The sequence below is a fragment of the Tamandua tetradactyla genome, chromosome 12 (genome assembly GCF_023851605.1).
Source record: "Tamandua tetradactyla isolate mTamTet1 chromosome 12, mTamTet1.pri, whole genome shotgun sequence".
Classification (NCBI taxonomy): Eukaryota; Metazoa; Chordata; class Mammalia; order Pilosa; family Myrmecophagidae; genus Tamandua; species Tamandua tetradactyla.
In genome coordinates this window covers 55,664,650-55,677,611 of record NC_135338.1, presented here as the reverse complement: position 1 = coordinate 55,677,611, position 12,962 = coordinate 55,664,650, and the positions used below count along the sequence as shown (strand labels likewise).

Sequence of the window (12,962 nt, the reverse complement as noted above, 5' to 3'; positions counted from 1 at the left end):
TTAAGGTGGAGGTTTGCAGAAGGTGTCAGATCATGGTACTCTGGGATGGTAGGATAGGATCTGCCAGCGGCCAGAATATGGGAATTTGGTCTCCAAAAAACTGCTGAGGGATGGGAAGTCTCAAAATGGGGAAATAGTCTTTGGAAGAAGGGCTGAAAAATAAATGTTGGCCCCTTTGGTGTCTTACTTTGGTTAGCACGAATGTTCTGCTTGGCCCTCAGCTTCCACATCCTCTGTTACTCCAGCAGTGGACTCCCCAGCACTGGACCTGGGGCTCATCCTGGCCTTGGAGGTGGTTGGGAGAATCTTGTTTTGGAGCCTAGGGGATACTATTTCAGGACCTAGCTGCTGCTCCTGCCTTGGATTTAGACACTGGCTTTGTTCCTAGTAGGGTGATCAGCTGTCCAGTTTGCTTGCAACTGTGAGTTTCTCAAGAGGGGGCTTTCAGTGCTTAAAACCAGCAATGTCCCAGGCAAATCAGGGTGAGTTGATCACCAAGCTTCTAGGCACTTGCCTTGTTCCTGGGATCCAGCCCCTACTCATTCTCCTGAATGACTAGGCTATGGGTCTTAATAACTTTCCCCTTTCTCCTGTGTTCTCCAGCTTTGTGGGGGTAGCAGTCCTGACCTAAATGTCTGCTAAGATGCTGCTATTAGCTGCCATACCTCCTTGTGCTTCTTATCATGCTGCCTGCCTGGAGATGGGAAGAGAAGGTGGTTTGAAGGCAGCTGGGGTTTTGAACATCATCTAGGTTTTTAGCAGCTGTCACTGAGTGGAGTGAGGGAATGGAGAGAAAACCCCATTGTGGGTGGGAGCTGAATTTCTGACTGAGAAAATTGCAGGGGGTGACGGAAGCACAGCCTAAAATAGCAGAGGTGGGTGGTGGAGTACAGAGAGCCACCCAGGGACAAGTAGGAGTTAAGACAGAGAAAAGACAGATCATACCTCCAGGGCTTAGAAGTCCTGCTAGAGTGGGGAGTAAGGGCTTGGCTTTATCCTGTAAATGATAGGGAGAGAGAGAGAGAGTCCAGAAAGACGTCTTTGACTGTCATGTGCATGGGAGACAGGAAAGAGCAAGTTGGGAGAGCATGGAAATACCATGGAAATGGTGAGAAATGATCGTGGCCTGTAGCGGGTGTGGTGAGGAAGAAGAACAAACCAGCCATGAGGTGAGAGAGAAAGAGGGGCTGAGGTCAACAGTCAAGTTGCTGTGGGACCCTGAGAACAACTCAAGAAGCCTGGGAATATAAGCTGCAGGATGGGTTCAGATGCCGAATTGGGGATGGTGAATTCAGTTTGGGATCCAATGATTCCATGTTTCCTGATGACAGAGATGACATGTAAGCAGGTCTGGAGAGAGATTTGGGCGTTGAGAACAGAGAAGGGAAATGAAGCCATGGGAGGGGATGAGATCAGCATCTTGAGAGGAGGGAGGAAAAGAAGAGAGGATGATGTACAGAGTATGCAGAACTCTGAGGCCTCTTGGTAGTAAAACTGAGCAGGGAAAGAAAAGCTCGCAAAGGTGATTGAGAGAAAGGAGGAGAAAGAGAGAGGGGAAACCAAGGGAGAAGGGAGGACAGGATCAGTGCCAGGTGCAGCAGGACATTCAGTAGGATGAAGATGGTCAAGGGGCATTAGAGGCCACCAGAGAGACCTTCCTGGGGCAGTGGGAGTAGGAGCCGAGGTGATGCAGGCTGAGAAGTCAATGGGACTGCCGCTGCAGACCACTCCTTGGCCGGGAATGGGATAGAAACATGAGGCAGCTGTGGGCAGGAGGGAGACTTCACAGGTCTGGAGCCCATCAGGAAGGAGCCAGCATGGGAAAGGCAGTTCTTAATGGGGTGAGGTCCCCCAGGTGGCAGGAGGCCACAGGCTCCAGAGAACAGAGCCATTTGTCAAGAAGGGAAGTACTTGTGCTTAAAAAATTAAGGGTGTGGGGAGGTGGGTTGGAGAGAACAAACCACCCAGTTTTTGGTGGGTGAGCTGGAAGCAGCAAGAACTGCCACCTGATGACCTTGATTTCCTCTGTGAAGAAAGAGGCAAAATTGCCTCCCGAGAGATGCATGGCAGGTGGGAGGACTTGATGAAGGCAAGGAAGATCTGAGACTTGCTGCAGGGTCAGGATGGAAGACGTGGTCACCCAAGGACAGCTACAGCTTGCCAACCTGGTTACCTTAGCAGGGCCCACATGACTTCTCCTCCAGCCTGCTCAGTAGCGTGTGGTCAGAGTGCTGGCAAAGGCTGACCGCCGGCCTGACGGGGCCACCTTCATTGAGTCGGTCCTGATGGTCTTAGGTTGAACACAGTTGTGGCCCTTCTGGACCCAGTTCTTGTGAAATAAGCATTCTTCCTTCAGAACAGCTGTCAGCTCAACCTAAGGACCAGGTTGGCCCTGATAGATATATTTTTCCATTGACCTCAAGACAAACAGAGCTCCATCCCCAGTAGACAAGTTCTGGGCAGGGTGGGTGGGCTTGGCTTGGCCCACTGAGTGCTCATAACTGTGTTGATGCCTCTACCTTGGGCTCTTTCTGTCCAAATGCTTCCATTTCCTTTTATTTATTTATTTTACAGTTTTCCACGTGGTCATTACCTTGATGCCCAGAGCCCTGCAAGGAGGGGCTTTTGCTGTCCATTCTAGAGCTGCAGACGCTGAGGCTCACAGGGGACATGAGTGTTTCTCTGCCTGGAGAGAGCAGGGCAGCCACCCAGGCTTCTTGCCCAGGCTCATGTCCCAGGAAGGACATAGGCCACTGGAGCTGGCTGGCCTCCCAGACCCTGGGACTGAGCCGTGCTGAAAGGAACCTCTGAGTCTTTATTCTTCCACAGGGGACCTAGAGAGGCTAAGTGACTTGCAGAAGGTCATGTAGAAAAACTAAAGCCACCTCTCCTACTTGGGTGACCTGCTCACCCCTCGTAGGCACATGAGGTTGTAACCCTACTCTGGACGACAGGTGTGAAATGAGATCACAGGACTGAGATTTGTACAGTATAGGCAAGGAGCATTTTACATGTTGTGTTAACTCGTTTGGTGCTCACGGTAGGCTTCTGAGTTAGGCATCATCATCTCTAGCTTATAGCAGGAGGAACCCAGGCACAGGGAAGTGGCCTAAGTCCCCCACCTTCTAATTGGTGGCATCCAGATTCAAACTACAGGGTCTGGCTCCAAAGCCCAGGTTCCTATGAGGTGATCTTCAGCCTCGTGACAGTGCTGCCACACACTTGGCAGCTTGTTGTAGGCCCTGGGACCATAGGGACTTTTAGTTTACAGCTGCCTTTTCTCAGGGACTCCCTTCTCAGGGCTCCTTTCCCTCTTCCTGCTGCAATCACTCAGAAGCCAGGTGTCCAGGTCTACATCTTCAGTGGCCCCCATGCCTATCTCTTGTCTGCAGCCCCCACTGCTGCCTGGATTTGTGCCTCCAGGTGATGTTGCCACCACCTACAGGTGAGCACATGCAGACCCAGAGAGAGAATGCTAATTTTCCCAGGCCACACGTTAGTGGAGAAGCTGGAATTCTAGCCATCCTTGTCTGACCCCAAATCCCAATACGTTCCTCACATGGGGAACACCCCTCTAGCTTCACAGATAGGTGCATCCCCACTCAGTTTTTAGTTGTTGATGGATATGTGGATACTGAGGGAACCTGTATGCATTTCCCCCCACACCCACTCACTAGGGTCAGCCAACACACCACCCTCGGCCGGGATCTGGGGCCTTGAAAGAGGCAGGTGCCAGTCTACATCATTGTCACTCACGCTGCCTCCCTCTGTCCTCACATTGCAAAGTACAGAAAGGCTTGTTTTCCCTGCTGGACAATAACCATGGAAATCACAAGCCCACTCAGCTCCTCTGATAGCTAAAGACTGTGGCTGATCCAGAAAAAGTCAGCCTCTCCAGTGGGATGACAAGGGCCCTACGAGTAAGGATCCCATGGGTAACCTGCAAAGGGCAAGGCTTGAGGCCCCATCCCTGCTCTTGGCAGACAAGGCCTCCTGCATGTATGTGTTTTTTTTTTTTTTTTAATACTCCAAAAGGGCATTTTGAAACCTGAGGAGGTGGACTAAATATTTGCCCAGTCAATTTTAGGGATGGGTCAGGGGGTGGGGCTGCAGAGCAAATAGCCTGGTGACCTTGCTCAGGCACAGCTTTTTCCATTCGTTCATTTGATAAAGACCGGGTGGGCCCCTACCGCAGGCGGGGTCATCTGCTTGGCCTTGGGGCCAGCAGGGGTTGGGGTGGGCAGCGGAATGCAGGGGACCCAGGGCCCCTCCTCGCCTTTGAGACATTCTGCCTAAGAGTCTCAGGGGCAGAAATCAGAGTCAGGCCAACCTTGGTGATGGAGGGAGGTGGTCTGCTCAGAGGAAAGGGGGTGTGGCAGGAGGGGGAGGCAGCTGCAGGAGCAAAGGCCGGGATGTGGGAAACTGTGGGACAACCTGGGCAAACAGCAGGACTTTCCATGGCTGTAATCATTGGATACATGAGGACGAGGCAGGAGAGGCGATCTCCAGGTCAGGGAGGGCCTTGCCTTCCAGACAGACCAGTTTGGACTTTATTTTGCAGGCCACAGGGAGTCATTGACAATTTTTGAGTTGGGGCAGGAGAAGATCAATCCGGATAAGAAGGTATCGCTCTCCAGGCTGAGTCAGGGGTGACTTGTTCCCTTTTTCTCCCCTTCACAGGCCAGTTGCTGCCGTGGTAGCCTAGGACTTGACCTTCTTTCCGACTTGTGTTAGACTCCCAAATCCACCCACGTGCCTCTGCAGAGGTGGAAGTGAGAGTGAGACAGCCTTGGCCGGACTTTATTTCTTGTGTGGCTGTTGAAAAACAGAACCCAATTTCTTAGCAGGTGCAGGGGGGAAATGCCCCAATATTTGGGCCTAACATGTTTACTTTTCAGCCACTAAAACCAAGAGGTGGGAAGCAGGGTCTGCATTGCTCTGGGTCTTAGAGGCCCTGGGGGTTCTGGAGCATGTACAGACCCTGGAAAGCACAGCAGGAGCTAGTGTGATCAGCATCAGAATGGTCTTGCTTTGCAATTTTCTCCTTTGGAAACCTTCCTTGGTCAATACTCCCCTCTGAGCTGTCCTGGACCCAGCTCCAGCTGCATTCTAGGGGCCGGGAGCCAGAAGAAATCCCCCGGGGTCTTTCTTTGCCTGTCTTTCTCCCTTCCACAGTGGCTTTTTCCACTATAAAGAGTGTCTGTCTGTTGCTCCGGATATTAGTTTCCTGGTTCCCTGCAATGAGCCTCTCCCTATGGCCGTGGCGTCTCATGCACCAGGGATCGTGGCGTGCAATTCCTGAGATATGCTGACTCTTCAACAATCATCAGAGCCAGAGGTGGCTCTCCAGCCTGTTTTTCTTAGTCCCAGCGAGACTGAGGGCCTATGACAGGGAGGCACACTGGGTCTTGTTCTCCAATCTGTGGTCATCCAACTCCTGGGCACTGGGCAGGCCCCCTGGGAGGGGATATGGTGAGTGACTACCATTTCTGAGACCTAGAAGATTCCTTGAGCAAGTTGTAAAGAGGCAGCCTCTGTCTTTCAGTCCAGATCAGGCTGTGAAGAAGAACTGTCTCTCCTGGACCTACTGTCTAGTGAGGAAACAGAAGCTCTGCCCTTGCCCCTAGTGGGTGACAGCTGGAGACCTGAACACTTGTCTAGAACCTCTGGAAGCTCAATTTGGAAACTGCCCCCACTGGGATTCTGCCTCAGCTTTCCTGAATAGTGAAAGCCCTAAAATGAGAAGGAATTTGGAGTCTCCAGATGCAGTCAGAGTTCCCTCAACCCATAATTAGTGGTGGCAGCATTGACTGTTTGGGGCCCAAGGATTAATGGCAATAATAATAGCAGCTAACATTTGCATAGCACTATTTTAAGTGCTTCGCTATTTAAGTTTCAAGTGTTTAGTCCTCACAATCCTATCAAGTAGGTTGTATTATAATCATTGTCCTCACTTTATGGATGAGATATCAAGGCCCAGAGAGGTTAAGTGACTTCCCCTAGATCACACAGCTTCTAAGTGGTGAAGCTACGATTTGAACCCAGGATGAATATGCAACTATGTGATGATATTAAGAATTACTGATTGTATATGTAGAATGGAATGATATCTTAATGTTCTGTTTGTTATTTTTTTTAATTAATAAAAAAAAAAAAAAGATTTGTTCAAGTCCTGACCCCTGGAACAGTAGTCTGTCACCTTACTTGTGACCTTTGCAGAAGTAAGAGGAGGCGAAGCTAGGTTTGAGGGGCCCCTAATCTAATAGGACTGGTGTCTTTATTATAGGAGAGGACTTAGAGATGCTCAGACAAGGAGACGCCATGTGTGGACAGAGGCAGGGGTTGGAGAGAGGCAGCTATAAGTGAAGAAGCATGAAGGATTGCCAGCAACCAACAGAAACCTGAGGACACAAGAAAGGATTTTTTCCTACAGGCTTTGGTGGTAGCATGCCCCTGCCAGCACCTTGATTTTGGGTTTCCAGTGAAAGAATTGTTTAAAGCATGCCAGTCTGTGGTATCTTTTAAAGGCAGACCCAGGATATAAGGTGAGTAACTTCTTGAGGGCAGAACAGACCCTATCAGAGAAATTGTCATACACTCAAAGATGGTCTGAGCTTGAATTATCGAAGAGATCATCTGGACAAGCACATATTGTTCAGTTGGGGAAACTGAGGCAGAGGATGGTTGGGGGTTAGCCTGGGCTCCCAGAGCAGATCAGGGACAATGCCAGGATGTAAACAGGCCTACAGCTTCAACCCCAGGCTCTTCCTTCTCCTGGGTCTCCCTTTTGCCCACAGACACCTATTCTGGGAGAGAAACTGGTCACATCTCCGTGGCCCCAGGTAGGACTGTACGTGTTCACTTCACTCGCCTCCTCACCAGGGCTCTATCACAGCTACCTTGATGCTTTCCCCTGCCAAGGCCTCCTCAGCCGCTTGGTTGGGAAGGAGGAAAACCTTTGGGGGCAACTAATGTACACGCTGTGCCCCCTTTATAGTCAAGGATATTCACCTGTACAAGCAGCACCCACTTGGGGTTATAAGACCAACCTGGCCTTCCCTTTTCCGCCACCTCAGACAGCCCACTGACCTTGGATCCAGCATCGGTAGCTCCTCAGACCCTTGTATGGGACTAGGTATGTCAGGGGATTGCAGGGTAAACCCCAAAGGGCCAAGAAAGGGGACTCATATTTACTGAACACCTGTACTATATACAAGACACAGAATCAGGCTAGTCATAGCCAATGCTTTGTTTAATCTATGCAACCACCTTTAAAACACTTTTACCCACTTTCTGGTGTGGGGGTGGGAATCTGGGTTTCTAGTCCAGGCCAGTGTTGTTAGTGCCCATGCCCCTCCTTCCTGGCAAGGGTTTCTGCCCGGACTTTCTGCATCATCGTCATCCTCTGCCTGGACATGGAGCTGCTCCCACCCAGCCCCACCCCAGCCATGTCCCCTTGCTCAGACCTGATGAACCAGTCATGGAAAGCTATGGCTCCATGGGATTGACAACCTTGCCCAGAAAAAGGATGCTCTGGGTGGTTGTGGACATCAGCACCACAAAGAAGGGCCGGTTGAAGCGAACAACTCTGGAATTCTTCTTGGCAGACATGACTTTGACGGAGAAATTTGAGGTTGCTGCAGCCTGTGTGCCAGCCTCATCCACATCCAGGGTGGCTTTGTGGAAACTCTGAGAAGGAAATCACAAGGTTACCCTCAAGCCAATCTGAGTGGGTCTGGAGAAGACCAGGACAGCTAGAAACCACCGGAGTCCAACAATGCACTTCCTGGCTCATAAAGCACTTGCATGAGTTTCTATATTGAGTAGGTTGTTGAGCTTTATTATAGACAGTAATCAGAGCTATCATGAACTGAGTGCTTACTAAGTGCCTAGTGCTCTGCATGCATCACTGGATTTAATCTTCTAACTATTCTATGAGGTCAGTAGTGTGTCCATTTTAAAGATGAGGAAAATAAATTCAGAGATTAGGTAACCACCCCCTACTCCCAATGCCATAAGAAGCAGAACAGGATGTAAACTCCCAAGCCCAAATATGATTCCTCTAGAGCACATTTTCCTTCCTCTTGTCTAAGAATTCTCCCTGATATACACATACCCCAACCCCAGCCTGGCCTGTCTCCTTCCTCTGTTTCCATTATCTGTGACATGATCTATGAAGGCACTATCTCCTGACTTGACTGGGAGAGCCCCTTGAGGGCAGAGACTGGATGGACACTGTTTCCTCAGCATCAAGTGCTGTGCTCAGCCATGACAGGAAGTCTGTGGATGCTGATGCCTGTGGATGACTGGACAAACTCAAACTCAGATGCCACATGGGTGGTAAGGAGAGCACCCATCACCCAGCATATCGAAAGGGGCAAAAGTTCCCACTTGAGGTCTTTAGAAGTTGGAGAAGAGCTGTTGACCACTCATAGTACTTACTTTGGACACCTTTAGGTTCAGATGCTGGGTAATGCCGGATAAGTTGGCCCTCTGTGAGAAGATGTCAGTGAAGCCCAGCTTGGGCAAAAGCTGATCTAATTCATAGGAGGCAGAGATGGAGAACTTGGGAAAATGCAACTCTAGCTTCCTGTAGAAATAGGACCTAAAAAGTGCATTGGGTTAAAACACTGAATTTGTGAAAAGCTGCAATCCCAGATGGGTTTCTTCTATGTGGTCTCCTTGGCTGCACTCTCTGTTGGTGCTACGCTACCTAATTCTGCTTCCACAAACACTGTTTGATCATGCTTTACCCTCACATGAATACTCACAGTGGTTTAGGGCCAGATTCCTCCCCCACCCGCACTGCCCACAGCCAAGGTCTGCTATCTGCAAGACATCCACCCCTTGTGAGCTCATCTTCTGCAGAAGTTGTTTTCTATGGGAGTGTCATGTGCCCACAGAGATACAAGTCTCCCTATGTGGCAACTTTGCAATTGCCTCTGTGGGGGTTCTGTGGGTTTCAATAGTTTGGACCTGGAGGTCTGGCCACTTTCATTTCACAGAGGTACACCCTCAGACAAGCAGGGACACTTAATCCAAATCTTGTGCAATGGAAGACCTAGACTTAGAACCCAGGATTCTTAACTCCTAGGCTAGTTCTCTTTTTTACCAATGAGGGGGAAACCACATTTTGGGAAATAGGATCCTATTTTAAAAATAATTAGAGAGTGCATTATTTAGGGAAACCCATGGGAAATCTTACAGCAAGTGAGAATTTTTTCATAATTTGGAATCACTCCCCATTTGGAGCCGTTGAAGTCTAGTGCTGACCATAGTTTAAGCACCACTTGGCCCAATGATTACCTCTTCTGGAATAAGTTCTTCCATCTTATTATCATCCCTGGAGTAAAAACATTTTTTATCTGCTCTATTTTCCCTTTGTTAGGAAGAATGAAAAGCGCCACTGCATCTCCTTCATAATCCATCCGCAGCACTGAGCAGGGCAGGTATCTGTCCTGAAGATACCAGTGCTCACTATCCTGCACCATCATGGGCACCTGCAGTGTTGTCTTGTCATCAATATAGAAGTTTTGAAGGGTGGTCATTGAGGGTCTAAAGGGTTTCTTCCACAGAGCTGAAGGGAAGAATAGAGGAAAGTACAAGGCATCAGCAGACCAGGAAGCCCATCCTCCCAGCCAGGGAAGGCCACCTGGCGACCTGAGCCAGCCCAATAGCCATCAAGACCCCAGCTCTATATACCATCCATGTGAACCATTCAGTTAATTCAAAACCAGATACACCAGGGAAATGGATCCTTTATTCTCATTTAAATTTTAAAATGGGAACAACCAGAGAGTGTTTGTTGTCTGATATGTGAATAGGATAGATGCAGTAGAGAGAAAAAAATGTTGATGCTAGAAAGGGGGATAATTGTTGGGTCAGCATCCTTGAGAAGGAAAGAGGAGATGGTAGAGTATGAGTGAAAGGGTCAGCCTTTGATGAGAGGTGAATCCCTCCTTCCATTATAAGAGAACGGGACCCTGAGCTTGTGAGTCCAAATGAAGGGAGGAAAGTAGGTGTAGAGGTGAAAAGATGAGATATTTCCAATCTAAATGACTCTTCTCAGTGAAATGTGAGGCAAGATTAATTGAAGAGTAGGGAAGGGAGTTTGAAGGAAGAAGCTGTTAAAAGTTGTTTTGGAGAGTGTAGAACGAACACCCTGGACAGTTCAGGGTGACCACTGAAGATTCCCGTTCATAGATTTCAAGCGACAATAGTCAATACCTTTGGGTCTTTTCTCCAACCACATTTACCTGCTGGGTGCAGAGGAAAACTAGTTAGGTCATTAGACTTAAGCAAATTTGCAGCTATGCAGGGTAAGTATGATGGGAGGAGAGAGAGCCAAGTTAAATTAAGAGTATTTGCAAGGAAATGATCATTATGATGGACCACTGCATCCATGCTGTGTGAGGAGGGAAGTGAGGATAAGAGGCTATGTGCGGAGAGGTGGTAGTAGGTAGGGTGAATGGATTAGGGGCCTCCACGAGGTTGGTGATTTTCAGGACTATTAGTGCAGCTAGAAGTAGGATCTGGGATTCTAACCAATGGCTAGCTGACTTTGAAGCCCACACTCCTTTTTTCTTCCTATAATCATCTTCCTTCCTTTTTCTTTCCTTTCTCTGTTCTTTCTTCCTCCTTCCCTTTCTCTCCTACTCCTTTCACTCTTTCTTTATATCCCTAAATAATAGTTAAATAATTATATAACTATCCGCTTTGAATGTCACATAAGTTAATCAAATTGCTTAATTTTTGCTCAACACTGTGTCCTGAGAACCATCCCTGTTGTTGGGTACAGTTTTACTTTGCTCATGTTCATTGCTTCTTGGCATTCCAATGAGTGATTATCTATGACAATTTGTCTATCCTACTCTTGAGGGACATTTAGATCTGCTTCGGTATGCTAAAATTTTAACATTGGTTGCCTCAGGGTGGTAGGATTATAGGCAATTTCTATTTCTCTCATATGCTTTTATATGTTTTAAGTCTTCAAAATAAGCATCATTATAATTAGGATAATTACAGTGTTATTTATTAAGCACATGTAATGGTCAGGGTCTAGCAAAGACTTTTTTTTCTTGGTAAAGGGCCAGATAGTAAATATTTTAGGCTGTGTGGGTCATTATGTCTCTATTGCAAGTACTCAACTCCCCCTCTGTAAAGTGAAATCAGCCATAAACAGAATGTAAATGAACAAGTATGGCTCTCTTCCAATAACACTTTATTTACAACAAGTAGCCTACCAGATTTGGTCCAGGTACTATAGTTCGCTGATCTCTCTAAATCTTCTTCTAAGGAACATACAAATATGTCACATTTTTTGATTCTCAAACAAACTTTTGAAGTAGTGCCCTTATTATCCTTACTTCAAGCAAAAAAAAAAAAAAAAAGTCTGCTCAGCTCACACTGTGAGTAAATGGCAAAGCTTAATACAAATCCAACAGCCCAAATCTTGACTGGATATAACACATCTCACGCATTGTTTTTATTATCAAAATAAGTAAGAAACTCTCTATCAATGTTAAATTCCTGGAACTTGGTAAGTATACTTAAGGTGATTACATAAGTGAATATCCTTGTTCTTAGGAAATGTACATGGAAGAATTCATTTTGTGTTCAAGAAGCACTATATATACAACCTATGCTCAAATGTTCAGAAGAGAAACAAATATATAGACAGACAGGTAGACAATAGATAGATGGACAGATAGAACGGTACAGCAAATGTGATAAAATGTTAAAATTGGTGGATCTGGATATCTCAGTGGCAGGGGTATGCTGGAATTTTCTCTATGGGTTTTGTACTATTTTTGCAATTGTCCTATAAGTTTGGAATTATTTCAAAATTAAAAGTTTAAAGAAAAAAAGTAATGTCAAATCATGTCCAAAAAATATGAAGGGATCAAAACCTCAATTGTACACAATCTTAACCATATGACACTCTAACATTAAATCTTCTAAGGCAAGACCCATGGGACCCAATCTACCCACTTTTTTTTTTAATTTAATCAGTCAACAAATTAGGGGAGGAAGAGTAAGGATTTACACCCTGCCAATGAATAACTCTTACCTTTAAAGTAAATGTAGTTCACTAGCACCATCACCATGTCTGTGCTGAGCCCACTGACCAGATTCTCAATCCTCCCCCTTGTTTCCTTCTTGACATGGTCATTGATAAGCTGGGTTGCACCCTCAGCGTCATGGAAGTTAGTGGGGAAAAGTTGGGCCTTGTACAAAGCCATGGCGTCTTTAAGGAATTGCGGAAGGAGCGGAAGTCCCTGCATCAGGAACAGGGTGGTGCCGACGTGTATTTCCGGCTTGTTGCTGGGGAGGTTGAGAGTGCACAGGAGGTGCTGGAAGCCCCGGTGGACGTCAGCCTCTCGTATCTCTGAGAAGTGGAATCCCAGGCCCTCTAGGATCTGGGTGTGGCTACGCGAGCGAGCTCCCAGGGAGAGCATGGCCAAGGCAGCGGAGACGCTCAGTGGGGATAAGAAGATGTTCTTGCCAGGAGTTCGGGAACCGATCAGATGGTAGAGGCGGAGGGCAAATTCGGAATTTCCAGGGGCAATCTTGAGGCTGGGGGAGCGCTCACCTTTGCTTGGAACCCCCTGGAGGGAGCAGTTGGTGAGACCCTCACTGTTGTATTCAGAGTGCAGCAGCCCTTGAGAAAGAGCCAGGAGTCCAGCCAGAAGAAAGTACAGCTGGACCGCGAGATACATCTTCTCTGCTCTCAGGTCTGAAGGAAGAAAGAGAGGTGGCCAGAAAATTCCCCCAGCAGCACACCCTCCCTTATGGCGAAGCTGGGCAGTGGGCAGGTCCCCAGAAATGGTGAGTGACACCAGCAACTCCTGAAGAATGGGAGACGAACAAATATCCAGCCCCTGTTGGCAACAATATTCCCCATGGCCCTTTAGTATTATCAAGCACATCCCCGCCCACCTTTTCACGCTACATATGGCTAC

General features: G+C 47.7%; 1 protein-coding gene across 1 annotated transcript; it reads right to left on the bottom strand.

Moving 5' to 3' along the window:
• Positions 1-7,488: 7,488 nt before the first annotated feature.
• On the bottom strand, positions 7,489-12,719 carry SERPINA4 (serpin family A member 4). The gene is made up of 4 exons (XM_077122341.1): positions 12,071-12,719; positions 9,307-9,577; positions 8,443-8,605; positions 7,489-7,689 (listed from the first exon to the last, which is right to left on the bottom strand). The coding sequence occupies exons 1-4, from the start codon at positions 12,717-12,719 to the stop codon at positions 7,489-7,491; spliced, it is 1,284 nt and encodes a 427-aa protein (XP_076978456.1).
• Positions 12,720-12,962: the final 243 nt, after the last annotated feature.